Here is an 18,353-nt window from a genome sequence, read left to right on the forward strand (position 1 = left end):
ACAACAGATTCCAAATCCTCATGTAGACACAACAGATTCCAAATCCTCATGTAGACACAACAGATTCCAAATCCTCATGTAGACACAACAGATTCCAAATCCTCATGTAGACACAACAGATTCCAAATCCTCATGTAGATTACAACAGATTCCATGTAGATTACAACAGATTCCATGTAGACACAACAGATTCCAAATCCTCATGTAGATTACAACAGATTCCATTGTATTGTAGGGTTGTTTAGAAAGAAGAAAAAAGAAGCTCTGTTTTTGTAAATATACAAAGAAAAACGTGTGTTTGTCTTTTTATTATAAAAAAAAAAAACGCAACTCAGGTGACAAATATTTGTTGTCGTTGTTTTAAATTCCCCGACTTATGAGAAAGCACTGGGTAACCACCACAACACATGATAACCTTTCTTCAGGACAATACAGTCCAATCAAAATTGTCCTCGGCCCAGTCCTCTTTCCTACCCCCCCCCACACACACACACACACACACACACACACACACACACACACACACACACACACACACACACACACACACACACACACACACACACACACACACACACACACACACACACACACATACATCAGTGCATTCATTTGTCATCACTCCAACCACCTCTCCACCCCTCTATCATTCTATCATTTCCCTTTAGGACTGCGGGGTTCCCATGTGCTCTGGCTGGCGGTAAGGAGGCCTGGGAGGGCCACATAGTCTTTCTGGAAACGGGAGTTGGGCGTTCTCTGTCTCTTCCTCTCTCCCTGGGTCGTGAAGAAGGCGTCCTGGAAACGCATGCTGGAGGCCGTCGACTGGAGAGAAGGAGAGGGAGGAGAGGAGAGAGAGGAGAGAGAGGAGAGAGAGGAGAGAGAGGAGAGAGAAGGAGAGGAGAGGGAGGAGAGAGAGAGGAGAGAAAAAGATGGAGGAGAGAGAGAGGAGAGGGAGGAGAGAGGAGAGAGAGGAGAAAAGGAGAGAGGAGAGGAGAGAAGGAAAGGGAGGAGAGAAGGAGAGGGAGGAGAGAAGGAGAGGGAGGAGAGAAGGAGAGGGAGGAGAGAAGGAGGAGAGAAGGAGAGAGGGAGGAGAGAAGGAGGGAGGAGAGAGAGAGAGAGAAAAAGAGGGAGGAGAGAGAGGGAGAGAGAGGAGAGGAGAGAGGAGAGAGAGGAGAAAAGGAGAGAGGAGAGGAGAGAGGGAGGAGAGAGGGAGGAGAGAGAGGAGAGAAGGAGAGGGAGGAGAGAAGGAGAGGGAGGAGAGAAGGAGAGGGAGGAGAGAAGGAGAGGGAGGAGAGAAGGAGAGGGAGGAGAGAAGGAGAGGGAGGAGAGAAGGAGAGGGAGGAGAGAAGGAGAGGGAGGAGAGAAGGAGAGGGAGGAGAGAAGGAGAGAGGGAGAGGGAGGAGAGAAGGAGAGAGGGAGAGGGAGGAGAGAAGGAAAGGGAGGAGAGAAGGGAGAGGGAGGAGAGAGGGGAGAGGGAGGAGAGAAGGAGAGGGAGGAGATAAGGAGAGGGAGGAGATAAGGAGAGGGAGGAGATAAGGAGAGGGAGGAGATAAGGAGAGGGAGGAGAGAGGGGAGAGGGAGAGGAGAGGAGAGGGAGGAGAAGAAAGAGAGGGAGGAGAAGAAAGATAGGGAGGAGAGGGAGGACAGAGGGAGGACAGAGGGAGGAGAGAGAGGAGAGAGGGAGGAGAGAAAGGAGAGGGAGGAGAGAAGGAGAGGGAGGAGAAGAAAGAGAGGGAGGAGAAGAAAGAGAGGGAGGAGAAGAAAGAGAGGGAGGAGAGAGGGAGGACAGAGGGAGGACAGAGGGAGGACAGAGGGAGGACAGAGGGAGGACAGAGGGAGGACAGAGGGAGGAGAGAGAGGAGAGAGGAGAGGGAGGAGAGAGAGGAGAGGGAGGAGAGAAGGAGAGGGAGGAGAGAAGGAGAGGGAGGAGAGAAGGAGAGGGAGGAGAGAAGGAGAGAAGGAGAGGGAGGAGAGAAGGAGAGGGAGGAGAGAAGGAGAGGGAGGAGAGAAGGAGAGAAGGAGAGGGAGGAGAGGGAGTAGATAAGGAGAGGGAGGAGAGAAGGAGAGGGAGGAGAGGGAGGAGAGAAGGAGAGGGAGGAGAGAAGGAGAGGGAGGAGAGGGAGAAGAGGAAGGAGAGGGAGGAGAGGGAGAAGAGGAAGGAGAGGGAGGAGAGGGAGGAGAGGAAGGAGAGGGAGGAGAGGGAGGAGAGGGAGGAGAAGAAAGAGAGGGAGGAGAGGGAGGAGAAGAAAGAGAGGGAGGAGAGGGAGGAGAAGAAGAGAGGGGAGGAGAGGGGGGGAGAGAAGGAGGAGAGGGAGGAGAGGGAGGAGAGAGGGAGGAGAGAGAGAGGAGAGAGAGGAGAGAGAGAGGAGAGAGAGAGAGGAGAGAGAGAGAGGAGAGAGAGAGGAGAGAGAGGAGAGAGAGGAGAGAAGGTGATAAACATACAGGTACAAATGTGGTACATAGATCAGAGTCCATACAGTCAGTCTAGTATAGTAGATACAGTCAGTATAGTAGATACAGTCAGTCTAGTATAGTATATACAGTCAGTCTAGTATAGTATATACAGTCAGTCTAGTAGATACAGCCAGTCTAGTAGATACAGCCAGTCTAGTATAGTAGATACAGTCAGTCTAGTATATACAGTCAGTCTAGTATAGTAGATACAGTCAGTCTAGTATAGTAGATACAGTCAGTCTAGTATAGTAGATACAGTCAGTCTAGTAGATACAGTCAGTCTAGTAGATACAGTCAGTCTAGTATAGTAGATACAGTCAGTCTAGTATAGTATATACAGTCAGTCTAGTATATACAGTCAGTCTAGTATAGTATATACAGTCAGTCTAGTATAGTATATACAGTCAGTCTAGTATAGTATATACAGTCAGTCTAGTAGATACAGCCAGTCTAGTAGATACAGCCAGTCTAGTATAGTATATACAGTCAGTCTAGTATATACAGTCAGTCTAGTAGATACAGTCAGTCTAGTATAGTAGATACAGTCAGTCTAGTATAGTAGATACAGTCAGTCTAGTATAGTAGATACAGTCAGTCTAGTAGATACAGTCAGTCTAGTATAGTAGATACAGTCAGTCTAGTATAGTAGATACAGTCAGTCTAGTATAGTAGATACAGTCAGTCTAGTATAGTAGATACAGTCAGTTTAGTAGATACAGTCAGTCTAGTAGATACAGTCAGTCTAGTATAGTAGATACAGTCAGTCTAGTATAGTAGATACAGTCAGTCTAGTAGATACAGTCTAGTATAGTATATACAGTCAGTCTAGTATAGTAGATACAGTCAGTCTAGTATAGTAGATACAGCCAGTCTAGTAGATACAGTCTAGTATAGTAGATACAGTCAGTCTAGTATAGTAGATACAGTCAGTCTAGTATAGTAGATACAGTCAGTCTAGTATAGTAGATAGTCAGTCTAGTATAGTAGATACAGTCAGTCTAGTATAGTAGATACAGTCAGTCTAGTATAGTAGATACAGTCAGTCTAGTATAGTATATAGATCCGAGTCCATACAGTCAGTCTAGTATAGTATATACAGTCAGTCTAGTATAGTAGATACAGTCAGTCTAGTATAGTAGATACAGTCAGTCTAGTATAGTAGATACAGTCAGTCTAGTATAGTATATACAGTCAGTCTAGTATAGTAGATACAGTCAGTCTAGTATAGTATATACAGTCAGTCTAGTATAGTATATACAGTCAGTCTAGTATATACAGTCAGTCTAGTATAGTATATACAGTCAGTCTAGTATAGTATATACAGTCAGTCTAGTATAGTATATACAGTCAGTCTAGTATAGTATATACAGTCAGTCTAGTAGATACAGCCAGTCTAGTAGATACAGCCAGTCTAGTATAGTATATACAGTCAGTCTAGTATATACAGTCAGTCTAGTAGATACAGTCAGTCTAGTATAGTAGATACAGTCAGTCTAGTATAGTAGATACAGTCAGTCTAGTATAGTAGATACAGTCAGTCTAGTAGATACAGTCAGTCTAGTAGATACAGTCAGTCTAGTATAGTAGATACAGTCAGTCTAGTATAGTAGATACAGTCAGTCTAGTATAGTAGATACAGTCAGTCTAGTATAGTAGATACAGTCAGTCTAGTATAGTAGATACAGTCAGTTTAGTAGATACAGTCAGTCTAGTAGATACAGTCAGTCTAGTATAGTAGATACAGTCAGTCTAGTATAGTAGATACAGTCAGTCTAGTAGATACAGTCTAGTATAGTATATACAGTCAGTCTAGTATAGTATATACAGTCAGTCTAGTATTGTAGATACAGTCAGTCTAGTATAGTAGATACAGTCAGTCTAGTATAGTAGATACAGTCAGTCTAGTATAGTATATACAGTCAGTCTAGTATAGTAGATACAGTCAGTCTAGTATAGTAGATAGTCCGTCTAGTATAGTATATACAGTCAGTCTAGTATAGTAGATACAGTCAGTCTAGTATAGTAGATACAGTCAGTCTAGTATAGTATATAGATCCGAGTCCATACAGTCAGTCTAGTATAGTATATACAGTCAGTCTAGTATAGTAGATACAGTCAGTCTAGTATAGTAGATACAGTCAGTCTAGTATAGTATATACAGTCAGTCTAGTATATACAGTCAGTCTAGTATAGTAGATACAGTCAGTCTAGTATAGTAGATACAGTCAGTCTAGTATAGTAGATACAGTCAGTCTAGTATAGTAGATACAGTCAGTATAGTAGATACAGTCAGTCTAGTAGATACAGTCAGTCTAGTAGATACAGTCAGTCTAGTATAGTATATACAGTCAGTCTAGTATAGTAGATACAGTCAGTCTAGTATAGTAGATACAGTCAGTCTAGTATAGTAGATACAGTCAGTCTAGTATAGTAGATACAGTCAGTCTAGTATAGTAGATACAGTCAGTCTAGTATAGTATATACAGTCAGTCTAGTATAGTAGATACAGTCAGTCTAGTATAGTAGATACAGTCAGTCTAGTATAGTATATACAGTCAGTCTAGTAGATACAGTCAGTCTAGTAGATACAGTCAGTCTAGTATAGTAGATACAGTCAGTCTAGTATAGTAGATACAGTCAGTCTAGTATAGTAGATACAGTCAGTCTAGTATAGTAGATACAGTCAGTCTAGTATATACAGTCAGTCTAGTAGATACAGTCAGTCTAGTATAGTAGATACAGTCAGTCTAGTATAGTAGATACAGTCAGTCTAGTATATACAGTCAGTCTAGTCGATAGTCAGTCTAGTAGATACAGTCAGTCTAGTATAGTAGATACAGTCAGTCTAGTATATACAGTCAGTCTAGTATAGTAGATACAGTCAGTCTAGTAGATACAGTCAGTCTAGTAGATACAGTCAGTCTAGTATAGTATATACAGTCAGTCTAGTAGATACAGTCAGTCTAGTAGATACAGTCAGTCTAGTAGATACAGTCAGTCTAGTATAGTAAATACAGTCAGTCTAGTATAGTATATACAGTCAGTATAGTATATACAGTCAGTCTAGTATAGTATATACAGTCAGTCTAGTATAGTAGATACAGTCAGTCTAGTATAGTAGATACAGTCAGTCTAGTATAGTAGATACAGTCAGTCTAGTATAGTAGATACAGTCAGTCTAGTAGATACAGTCAGTCTAGTATAGTAGATACAGTCAGTCTAGTATAGTAGATACAGTCAGTCTAGTATAGTAGATACAGTCAGTCTAGTATTGTAGATACAGTCAGTCTAGTATAGTAGATACAGTCAGTCTAGTATAGTAGATACAGTCAGTCTAGTATAGTAGATACAGTCAGTCTAGTATTGTAGATACAGTCAGTCTAGTATAGTATATACAGTCAGTCTAGTATAGTATATACAGTCAGTCTAGTATAGTAGATACAGTCAGTCTAGTATAGTATATACAGTCAGTCTAGTATAGTAGATACAGTCAGTCTAGTAGATACAGTCAGTCTAGTATAGTAGATACAGTCAGTCTAGTATAGTAGATACAGTCAGTCTAGTAGATACAGTCAGTCTAGTATAGTAGATACAGTCAGTCTAGTAGATACAGTCAGTCTAGTATAGTAGATACAGTCAGTCTAGTATAGTAGATACAGTCAGTCTAGTATAGTAAATACAGTCAGTCTAGTATAGTAAATACAGTCAGTATAGTATATACAGTCAGTATAGTAGATACAGTCAGTCTAGTATAGTAGATACAGTCAGTCTAGTATAGTATATACAGTCAGTCTAGTATAGTATATACAGTCAGTCTAGTATAGTATATACAGTCAGTCTAGTATAGTAGATACAGTCAGTCTAGTAGATACAGTCAGTCTAGTATAGTAGATACAGTCAGTCTAGTATAGTAGATACAGTCAGTCTAGTAGATACAGTCAGTCTAGTATAGTAGATACAGTCAGTCTAGTAGATACAGTCAGTCTAGTATAGTAGATACAGTCAGTCTAGTATAGTAGATACAGTCAGTCTAGTATAGTAAATACAGTCAGTCTAGTATAGTAAATACAGTCAGTATAGTATATACAGTCAGTATAGTAGATACAGTCAGTCTAGTATAGTAGATACAGTCAGTCTAGTATAGTAGATACAGTCAGTCTAGTATAGTAGATACAGTCAGTCTAGTAGATACAGTCAGTCTAGTATAGTAGATACAGTCAGTCTAGTAGATACAGTCAGTCTAGTATAGTAGATACAGTCAGTCTAGTATAGTAGATACAGTCAGTCTAGTATAGTAAATACAGTCAGTCTAGTATAGTAAATACAGTCAGTATAGTATATACAGTCAGTTTAGTAGATACAGTCAGTCTAGTAGATACAGTCAGTCTAGTATAGTAGATACAGTCAGTCTAGTATAGTAGATACAGTCAGTCTAGTATAGTATATACAGTCAGTCTAGTATAGTAGATACAGTCAGTCTAGTATAGTATATACAGTCAGTCTAGTATATACAGTCAGTCTAGTATAGTATATACAGTCAGTCTAGTATAGTATATACAGTCAGTCTAGTATAGTATATACAGTCAGTCTAGTATAGTATATACAGTCAGTCTAGTAGATACAGTCAGTCTAGTAGATACAGCCAGTCTAGTATAGTATATACAGTCAGTCTAGTATATACAGTCAGTCTAGTAGATACAGTCAGTCTAGTATAGTAGATACAGTCAGTCTAGTATAGTAGATACAGTCAGTCTAGTATAGTAGATACAGTCAGTCTAGTAGATACAGTCAGTCTAGTATAGTAGATACAGTCAGTCTAGTATAGTAGATACAGTCAGTCTAGTATAGTAGATACAGTCAGTCTAGTATAGTAGATACAGTCAGTCTAGTATAGTAGATACAGTCAGTTTAGTAGATACAGTCAGTCTAGTAGATACAGTCAGTCTAGTATAGTAGATACAGTCAGTCTAGTATAGTAGATACAGTCAGTCTAGTAGATACAGTCTAGTATAGTATATACAGTCAGTCTAGTATAGTATATACAGTCAGTCTAGTATTGTAGATACAGTCAGTCTAGTATAGTAGATACAGTCAGTCTAGTATAGTAGATACAGTCAGTCTAGTATAGTAGATACAGTCAGTCTAGTATAGTATATACAGTCAGTCTAGTATAGTATATACAGTCAGTCTAGTATAGTAGATACAGTCAGTCTAGTATAGTAGATACAGTCAGTCTAGTATAGTATATAGATCCGAGTCCATACAGTCAGTCTAGTATAGTATATACAGTCAGTCTAGTATAGTAGATACAGTCAGTCTAGTATAGTAGATACAGTCAGTCTAGTATAGTATATACAGTCAGTCTAGTATATACAGTCAGTCTAGTATAGTAGATACAGTCAGTCTAGTATAGTAGATACAGTCAGTCTAGTATAGTATATACAGTCAGTCTAGTATAGTAGATACAGTCAGTCTAGTATAGTAGATACAGTCAGTCTAGTAGATACAGTCAGTCTAGTATATACAGTCAGTCTAGTAGATACAGTCAGTCTAGTATAGTAGATACAGTCAGTCTAGTATAGTAGATACAGTCAGTCTAGTAGATACAGTCAGTCTAGTAGATACAGTCAGTCTAGTATAGTAGATACAGTCAGTCTAGTATAGTAGATACAGTCAGTCTAGTATAGTAGATACAGTCAGTCTAGTAGATACAGTCAGTCTAGTAGATACAGTCAGTCTAGTATAGATACAGTCAGTCTAGTATAGTATATACAGTCAGTCTAGTATAGTATATACAGTCAGTCTAGTATAGTAGATACAGTCAGTCTAGTATAGTATATACAGTCAGTCTAGTATAGTAGATACAGTCAGTCTAGTATAGTATATACAGTCAGTCTAGTATAGTAGATACAGTCAGTCTAGTATAGTAGATACAGTCAGTCTAGTATAGTATATACAGTCAGTCTAGTAGATACAGTCAGTCTAGTATAGTATATACAGTCAGTCTAGTAGATACAGTCAGTCTAGTATAGTAGATACAGTCAGTCTAGTATAGTAGATACAGTCAGTCTAGTATAGTAGATACAGTCAGTCTAGTAGATACAGTCAGTCTAGTAGATACAGTCAGTCTAGTATAGTAGATACAGTCAGTCTAGTATAGTAGATACAGTCAGTCTAGTATATACAGTCAGTCTAGTAGATAGTCAGTCTAGTAGATACAGTCAGTCTAGTATAGTAGATACAGTCAGTCTAGTATATACAGTCAGTCTAGTATAGTAGATACAGTCAGTCTAGTAGATACAGTCAGTCTAGTAGATACAGTCAGTCTAGTATAGTATATACAGTCAGTCTAGTAGATACAGTCAGTCTAGTAGATACAGTCAGTCTAGTATAGTAGATACAGTCAGTCTAGTATAGTAAATACAGTCAGTCTAGTATAGTATATACAGTCAGTATAGTATATACAGTCAGTCTAGTATAGTATATACAGTCAGTCTAGTATAGTAGATACAGTCAGTCTAGTATAGTAGATACAGTCAGTCTAGTAGATACAGTCAGTCTAGTATAGTAGATACAGTCAGTCTAGTATAGTAGATACAGTCAGTCTAGTATTGTAGATACAGTCAGTCTAGTATAGTAGATACAGTCAGTCTAGTATAGTAGATACAGTCAGTCTAGTATAGTAGATACAGTCAGTCTAGTATAGTAGATACAGTCAGTCTAGTATAGTAGATACAGTCAGTCTAGTATAGTAGATACAGTCAGTCTAGTATAGTATATACAGTCAGTCTAGTATAGTAGATACAGTCAGTCTAGTATAGTATATACAGTCAGTCTAGTATAGTAGATACAGTCAGTCTAGTAGATACAGTCAGTCTAGTATAGTAGATACAGTCAGTCTAGTATAGTAGATACAGTCAGTCTAGTATAGTAGATACAGTCAGTCTAGTATAGTAGATACAGTCAGTCTAGTATAGTAGATACAGTCAGTCTAGTATAGTAGATACAGTCAGTCTAGTATAGTAGATACAGTCAGTCTAGTATAGTAAATACAGTCAGTCTAGTATAGTAAATACAGTCAGTCTAGTATATACAGTCAGTATAGTAGATACAGTCAGTCTAGTATAGTAGATACAGTCAGTCTAGTATAGTATATACAGTCAGTCTAGTATAGTATATACAGTCAGTCTAGTATAGTATATACAGTCAGTCTAGTATAGTAGATACAGTCAGTCTAGTAGATACAGTCAGTCTAGTATAGTAGATACAGTCAGTCTAGTATAGTAGATACAGTCAGTCTAGTAGATACAGTCAGTCTAGTATAGTAGATACAGTCAGTCTAGTAGATACAGTCAGTCTAGTATAGTAGATACAGTCAGTCTAGTATAGTAGATACAGTCAGTCTAGTATAGTAAATACAGTCAGTCTAGTATAGTAAATACAGTCAGTATAGTATATACAGTCAGTATAGTAGATACAGTCAGTCTAGTATAGTAGATACAGTCAGTCTAGTATAGTAGATACAGTCAGTCTAGTATAGTAGATACAGTCAGTCTAGTAGATACAGTCAGTCTAGTATAGTAGATACAGTCAGTCTAGTAGATACAGTCAGTCTAGTATAGTAGATACAGTCAGTCTAGTATAGTAGATACAGTCAGTCTAGTATAGTAAATACAGTCAGTCTAGTATAGTAAATACAGTCAGTATAGTATATACAGTCAGTATAGTAGATACAGTCAGTCTAGTATAGTAGATACAGTCAGTCTAGTATAGTATATACAGTCAGTCTAGTATAGTATATACAGTCAGTCTAGTATAGTAGATAGAGTCAGTCTAGTATAGTATATACAGTCAGTCTAGTATAGTATATACAGTCAGTCTAGTATATACAGTCAGTCTAGTATAGTAGATACAGTCAGTCTAGTATATACAGTCAGTCTAGTATAGTATATACAGTCAGTCTAGTATAGTAGATACAGTCAGTCTAGTATATACAGTCAGTCTAGTATAGTAGATACAGTCAGTCTAGTATATACAGTCAGTCTAGTCTAGTAGATACAGTCAGTCTAGTATAGTAGATACAGTCAGTCTAGTATAGTAGATTCAGTCAGTCTAGTATAGTAGATACAGTCAGTCTAGTATATACAGTCAGTCTAGTCTAGTAGATACAGTCAGTCTAGTATAGTAGATACAGTCAGTCTAGTATAGTAGATACAGTCAGTCTAGTATAGTAGATACAGTCAGTCTAGTATAGTAGATACAGTCAGTCTAGTATAGTAGATACAGTCAGTCTAGTATAGTAGATACAGTCAGTCTAGTATATACAGTCAGTCTAGTATAGTATATACAGTCAGTCTAGTATAGTAGATACAGTCAGTCTAGTATAGTAGATACAGTCAGTCTAGTATAGTAGATACAGTCAGTCTAGTATAGTATATACAGTCAGTCTAGTATAGTATATACAGTCAGTCTAGTAGATACAGTCAGTCTAGTATAGTAGATACAGTCAGTCTAGTATAGTATATACAGTCAGTCTAGTATAGTATATACAGTCAGTCTAGTATAGTAGATACAGTCAGTCTAGTATAGTAGATACAGTCAGTCTAGTATAGTAGATACAGTCAGTCTAGTATAGTAGATACAGTCAGTCTAGTAGATACAGTCAGTCTAGTATAGTATATACAGTCAGTCTAGTATAGTAGATACAGTCAGTCTAGTATAGTAGATACAGTCAGTCTAGTATAGTAGATACAGTCAGTCTAGTATAGTATATACAGTCAGTCTAGTATAGTAGATACAGTCAGTCTAGTATAGTAGATACAGTCAGTCTAGTATAGTATATACAGTCAGTCTAGTAGATACAGTCAGTCTAGTATAGTATATACAGTCAGTCTAGTAGATACAGTCAGTCTAGTATAGTAGATACAGTCAGTCTAGTATAGTAGATACAGTCAGTCTAGTATAGTAGATACAGTCAGTCTAGTATATACAGTCAGTCTAGTAGATACAGTCAGTCTAGTATAGTAGATACAGTCAGTCTAGTATAGTAGATACAGTCAGTCTAGTATATACAGTCAGTCTAGTAGATAGTCAGTCTAGTAGATACAGTCAGTCTAGTATAGTAGATACAGTCAGTCTAGTATAGTAGATACAGTCAGTCTAGTATATACAGTCAGTCTAGTATAGTAGATACAGTCAGTCTAGTAGATACAGTCAGTCTAGTAGATACAGTCAGTCTAGTATAGTATATACAGTCAGTCTAGTAGATACAGTCAGTCTAGTAGATACAGTCAGTCTAGTATAGTAGATACAGTCAGTCTAGTATAGTAAATACAGTCAGTCTAGTATAGTATATACAGTCAGTATAGTATATACAGTCAGTCTAGTATAGTATATACAGTCAGTCTAGTATAGTAGATACAGTCAGTCTAGTATAGTAGATACAGTCAGTCTAGTCTAGTAGATACAGTCAGTCTAGTAGATACAGTCAGTCTAGTATAGTAGATACAGTCAGTCTAGTATAGTAGATACAGTCAGTCTAGTATTGTAGATACAGTCAGTCTAGTATTGTAGATACAGTCAGTCTAGTATAGTAGATACAGTCAGTCTAGTATAGTAGATACAGTCAGTCTAGTATTGTAGATACAGTCAGTCTAGTATTGTAGATACAGTCAGTCTAGTATAGTAGATACAGTCAGTCTAGTATAGTAGATACAGTCAGTCTAGTAGATACAGTCAGTCTAGTATAGTAGATACAGTCAGTCTAGTATAGTAGATACAGTCAGTCTAGTAGATACAGTCAGTCTAGTATAGTAGATACAGTCAGTCTAGTAGATACAGTCAGTCTAGTATAGTAGATACAGTCAGTCTAGTATAGTAGATACAGTCAGTCTAGTATAGTAGATACAGTCAGTCTAGTATAGTAGATACAGTCAGTCTAGTATAGTAAATACAGTCAGTCTAGTATAGTAAATACAGTCAGTATAGTATATACAGTCAGTATAGTAGATACAGTCAGTCTAGTATAGTAGATACAGTCAGTCTAGTATAGTATATACAGTCAGTCTAGTATAGTATATACAGTCAGTCTAGTATAGTATATACAGTCAGTCTAGTATAGTAGATACAGTCAGTCTAGTAGATACAGTCAGTCTAGTATAGTAGATACAGTCAGTCTAGTATAGTAGATACAGTCAGTCTAGTAGATACAGTCAGTCTAGTATAGTAGATACAGTCAGTCTAGTAGATACAGTCAGTCTAGTATAGTAGATACAGTCAGTCTAGTATAGTAGATACAGTCAGTCTAGTATAGTAAATACAGTCAGTCTAGTATAGTAAATACAGTCAGTATAGTATATACAGTCAGTATAGTAGATACAGTCAGTCTAGTATAGTAGATACAGTCAGTCTAGTATAGTAGATACAGTCAGTCTAGTAGATACAGTCAGTCTAGTATAGTAGATACAGTCAGTCTAGTAGATACAGTCAGTCTAGTATAGTAGATACAGTCAGTCTAGTATAGTAGATACAGTCAGTCTAGTATAGTAAATACAGTCAGTCTAGTATAGTAAATACAGTCAGTATAGTATATACAGTCAGTATAGTAGATACAGTCAGTCTAGTATAGTAGATACAGTCAGTCTAGTATAGTATATACAGTCAGTCTAGTATAGTATATACAGTCAGTCTAGTATAGTAGATAGAGTCAGTCTAGTATAGTATATACAGTCAGTCTAGTATAGTATATACAGTCAGTCTAGTATATACAGTCAGTCTAGTATAGTAGATACAGTCAGTCTAGTAGATACAGTCAGTCTAGTATAGTAGATAGAGTCAGTCTAGTATAGTATATACAGTCAGTCTAGTATAGTATATACAGTCAGTCTAGTAGATACAGTCAGTCTAGTATATACAGTCAGTCTAGTATAGTATATACAGTCAGTCTAGTATAGTAGATACAGTCAGTCTAGTATATACAGTCAGTCTAGTATAGTAGATACAGTCAGTCTAGTATATACAGTCAGTCTAGTCTAGTAGATACAGTCAGTCTAGTATAGTAGATACAGTCAGTCTAGTATAGTAGATTCAGTCAGTTTAGTATAGTAGATACAGTCAGTCTAGTATATACAGTCAGTCTAGTCTAGTAGATACAGTCAGTCTAGTATAGTAGATACAGTCAGTCTAGTATAGTAGATACAGTCAGTCTAGTATAGTAGATACAGTCAGTCTAGTATAGTAGATACAGTCAGTCTAGTATAGTAGATACAGTCAGTCTAGTATATACAGTCAGTCTAGTATAGTATATACAGTCAGTCTAGTATAGTAGATACAGTCAGTCTAGTATAGTAGATACAGTCAGTCTAGTATAGTAGATACAGCCAGTCTAGTATAGTATATACAGTCAGTCTAGTATAGTATATACAGTCAGTCTAGTAGATACAGTCAGTCTAGTATAGTAGATACAGTCAGTCTAGTATAGTATATACAGTCAGTCTAGTATAGTATATACAGTCAGTCTAGTATAGTAGATACAGTCAGTCTAGTATAGTAGATACAGTCAGTCTAGTATAGTAGATACAGTCAGTCTAGTAGATACAGTCAGTCTAGTATAGTAGATACAGTCAGTCTAGTATAGTAGATACAGTCAGTCTAGTAGATACAGTCAGTCTAGTAGATACAGTCAGTCTAGTCTAGTAGATACAGTCAGTCTAGTATAGTAGATACAGTCAGTCTAGTATAGTAGATACAGTCAGTCTAGTATAGTAGATACAGTCAGTCTAATATAGTAGATACAGTCAGTCTAGTAGATACAGTCAGTCTAGTATAGTAGATACAGTCAGTCTAGTATAGTAGATACAGTCAGTCTAGTATATACAGTCAGTCTAGTATAGTATATACAGTCAGTCTAGTATAGTAGATACAGTCAGTCTAGTATAGTAGATACAGTCAGTCTAGTATAGTAGATACAGTCAGTCTAGTATAGTATATACAGTCAGTCTAGTATAGTATATACAGTCAGTCTAGTAGATACAGTCAGTCTAGTATAGTAGATACAGTCAGTCTAGTATAGTATATACAGTCAGTCTAGTATAGTATATACAGTCAGTCTAGTATAGTAGATACAGTCAGTCTAGTATAGTAGATACAGTCAGTCTAGTAGATACAGTCAGTCTAGTATAGTAGATACAGTCAGTCTAGTATAGTAGATACAGTCAGTCTAGTAGATACAGTCAGTCTAGTAGATACAGTCAGTCTAGTCTAGTAGATACAGTCAGTCTAGTATAGTAGATACAGTCAGTCTAGTATAGTAGATACAGTCAGTCTAGTATAGTAGATACAGTCAGTCTAGTATAGTATATACAGTCAGTCTAGTATAGTAGATACAGTCAGTCTAGTAGATACAGTCAGTCTAGTATAGTAGATACAATCATTCTAGTATAGTAGATACAGTCAGTCTAGTAGATACAGTCAGTCTAGTAGATACAGTCAGTCTAGTATAGTAGATACCGTCAGTCTAGTATAGTAGATACAGTCAGTCTAGTAGATACAGTCAGTCTAGTATAGTAGATACAGTCAGTCTAGTATAGTAGATACAGTCAGTCTAGTATAGTAGATACAGTCAGTCTAGTAGATACAGTCAGTCTAGTATAGTAGATACAGTCAGTCTAGTATATACAGTCAGTCTAGTATAGTAGATACAGTCAGTCTAGTATAGTAGATACAGTCAGTCTAGTATAGTAGATACAGTCAGTCTAGTATAGTAGATACAGTCAGTCTAGTATAGTAGATACAGTCAGTCTAGTAGATACAGTCAGTCTAGTATAGTAGATACAGTCAGTCTAGTATATACAGTCAGTCTAGTATAGTATATACAGTCAGTCTAGTATAGTAGATACAGTCAGTCTAGTAGATACAGTCAGTCTAGTATAGTAGATACAGTCAGTCTAGTATATACAGTCAGTCTAGTATAGTATATACAGTCAGTCTAGTATAGTATATAGATCAGAGTCTATACAGTCAGTCTAGTATAGTATATAGATCAGAGTCCATACAGTCAGTCTAGTATATAGATCAGAGTCTATACAGTCAGTCTAGTATAGTATATAGATCAGAGTCCATACAGTCAGTATAGTATATAGATCAGAGTCTATACAGTCTAGTATAGTATATATCTATATCTATCCACATACCTTTGGTCATGTAGTGTATAATAGCATCATATCACCCTATAAACCATGCAGGACCACACAGGCCAGTAGATGTTTAGCGAGTACAGTACTTACGAGTCGCCCTTTCACCTTTTTGGGAAGGTCTTCATCCAGAGTATAGACATCCTCTCGCTTAGCTACCACCTGGGAACCATCCTCAAACTCCACCTGGGAAATCACACACACACACACACACACACACACACACACACACACACACACACACACACACACACACACACACACACACACACACACACACACACACACACACACACACACACACACACACACACACACACACACACACACACACACACACACACACACAAATTTATTCTGTGGATATTATATAATCCAGTTATATTCCGTTTCTGTCTGTAAATGTGATATATTTCTACACACTCTTCCTCGTGGTTATATGAAATGTTTATTTAATATCTGACCACTACTTAATACTAATGTTAAGTTACTATCAAAGCTATTAAACCTCCTGTCTATCCATCTACCTCTTAAAGTTATTACATATTATTAAATCTCCATCTACCTCTCAAAGTTATTAAATATTATTAAACCTCGCCCTATACCCATCAAAGTTATTAAATATTATTAAACCTCCCTCTACCCATCAAAGTTATTAAATATTATTAAAGCTCCATCTACCTCTCAAAGTTATTAAATATTATTAAACCTCCATCTACCTATCAAAGTTATTAAATATTATTAAACCTCCATCTACCTATCAAAGTTATTAAATATTATTAAACCTCCATCTACCCATCAAAGTTATTAAAAGGGACAATTTACACATTATAAAACCTCCCATCTGGTATCACTGAGCAGCACCTGCATCAGAGAGTGGTTTAGACATACCTTAACCCATCTCTCTCCACCTCAACCAACCTCTCTCCACCTCAACCCACCTCTCTCTCCACCTCTCTCCATCTCTCTCCACCTCTCGCCACCTCAACCCACCTCAACCCACCTCTCGCCACCTCAACCCAACTCTCGCCACCTCAACCCACCCCTCTCCACCTCAACCCACCCCTCTCCACCTCAACCCACCCCTCTCCACCTCAACCCACCCCTCTCCACCTCAACCCACCCCTCTCCACCTCCACCCACCCCTCTCCACCTCAACCCACCCCTCTCCACCTCAACCCACCCCTCTCCACCTCAACCCACCCCTCTCCACCTTAACCCACCCCTCTCCACCTTAACCCACCCCTCTCCACCTTAACCCACCCCTCTCCACCTTAACCCACCTCTCTCTCTCCACCTCTCTCCACCTTAACCCACCTCTCTCTCCACCTTAACCCACCTCAACCCACCTCTCTCCACCTCGTCACCTCAACCCATCTCTCCCCACCTCAACCCATCTCTCCCCACCTCAACCCATCTCTCCCCACCTCAACCCACCTCTCTCCACCTCAACCCACCTCTCTCCACCTCAACCCACCTCTCTCCACCTCTCTCCACCTCATCCCACCTCTCTCCACCTCATCCCACCTCTCTCTCTCCAACTCTCTCAAACTCAACCCACCTCTCTCTCTCCACCTCTCTCAAACTCAACCCACCTCTCTCTCCACCTCTCTCCACCTTAACCCACCTCTCTCTCCACCTCTCTCCACCTTAACCCACCTCTCTCTCCACCTTAACCCACCTCTCTCTCTCCACCTCTCTCCACCTTAACCCACCTCTCTCTCTCCACCTCTCCACCTTAACCCACCTCTCTCCACCTCTCTCCACCTTAACCCTCCTCTCTCCACCTTAACCCACCTCGCTCTCCACCTCAACCCATCTCTCTCCACCTCAACCCACCTCTCTCCACCTCAACCCACCTCTCCCCACCTCTCTCCACCTCTCCCCACCTCTCTCCACCTCTCTCCACCTCTCTCCACCTCTACCCACCTCTCTCCACCTCTCTCCACCTCTCTCCACCTCTCTCCACCTCAACCCACCTCTCTCCACCTCAACCCACCTCTCTCCACCTCAATCCACCTCTCTCCACCTCAATCCACCTCTCTCCACCTCAACCCACCTCTCTCCACCTCAACCCACCTCTCTCCACCTCAACCCACCTCTCTCCACCTCAACCCATCTCTCTCCTCCCCACCTCAACCCATCTCAACCCACCCCACCTCAACCCATCTCAACCCACCTCTCTCCACCTCTCTCCACCTCAACCCACCTCTCTCCACCTCTCTCCACCTCAACCCACCTCTCTCCACCTCAACCCACCTCTCTCCACCTCAACCCACCTCTCTCCACCTCTCTCCACCTCAACCCACCTCTCTCCACCTCTCTCCACCTCAATCCACCTCTCTCCACCTCAATCCACCTCTCCCCACCTCTCTAAACTGTCGTCACAGAGCAGCCCCCGTGCGTCAGAAGCAGTTGTGCAACATAACAGGCGTTCCCACAGAGAGAGAACTCAACTAAACTGGAGACTTAAGTGGTTGTTTCTCCACCATCTTGACTTGGTGAATATTTCATCATGTTTAAATAATGCAGATCATCGTCACCTCATTCTCCTCCATCATCTCTCACGCTCTCCCTCGCCATCTCTCCATCTGTTTTCTCAATCCTCCCCCTCTCTTTGCCAGTCTCTCTCTCTCTACATAGAACTTACAGACTGGTTAAAGTCACCGAGTTCAGGGGACTAAAGATGACAAAAGTTGAGTGAGTTCC

General features: G+C 39.1%; 1 protein-coding gene across 1 annotated transcript in view; it reads right to left on the bottom strand.

Annotated features, from left to right (window-relative positions):
* Positions 1-612: 612 nt before the first annotated feature.
* The window catches only part of LOC124018474 (lysine-specific demethylase 4C-like), a 70,745-nt gene continuing 53,004 nt past the window's right edge, over positions 613-18,353 (bottom strand). The window contains exons 22-23 of the mRNA XM_046333803.1: positions 15,738-15,830; positions 613-822 (exon numbers count right to left, since the gene is read on the bottom strand). Of these exons, the coding sequence (XP_046189759.1) occupies positions 655-822; positions 15,738-15,830 (261 nt within the window). The 3' untranslated portion in view covers positions 613-654. The remainder of the gene's footprint in view (positions 823-15,737; positions 15,831-18,353) is intronic.

The sequence above is a fragment of the Oncorhynchus gorbuscha genome, unplaced genomic scaffold (assembly GCF_021184085.1).
Source record: "Oncorhynchus gorbuscha isolate QuinsamMale2020 ecotype Even-year unplaced genomic scaffold, OgorEven_v1.0 Un_scaffold_528, whole genome shotgun sequence".
NCBI classification, from domain to species: domain Eukaryota; kingdom Metazoa; phylum Chordata; class Actinopteri; order Salmoniformes; family Salmonidae; genus Oncorhynchus; species Oncorhynchus gorbuscha.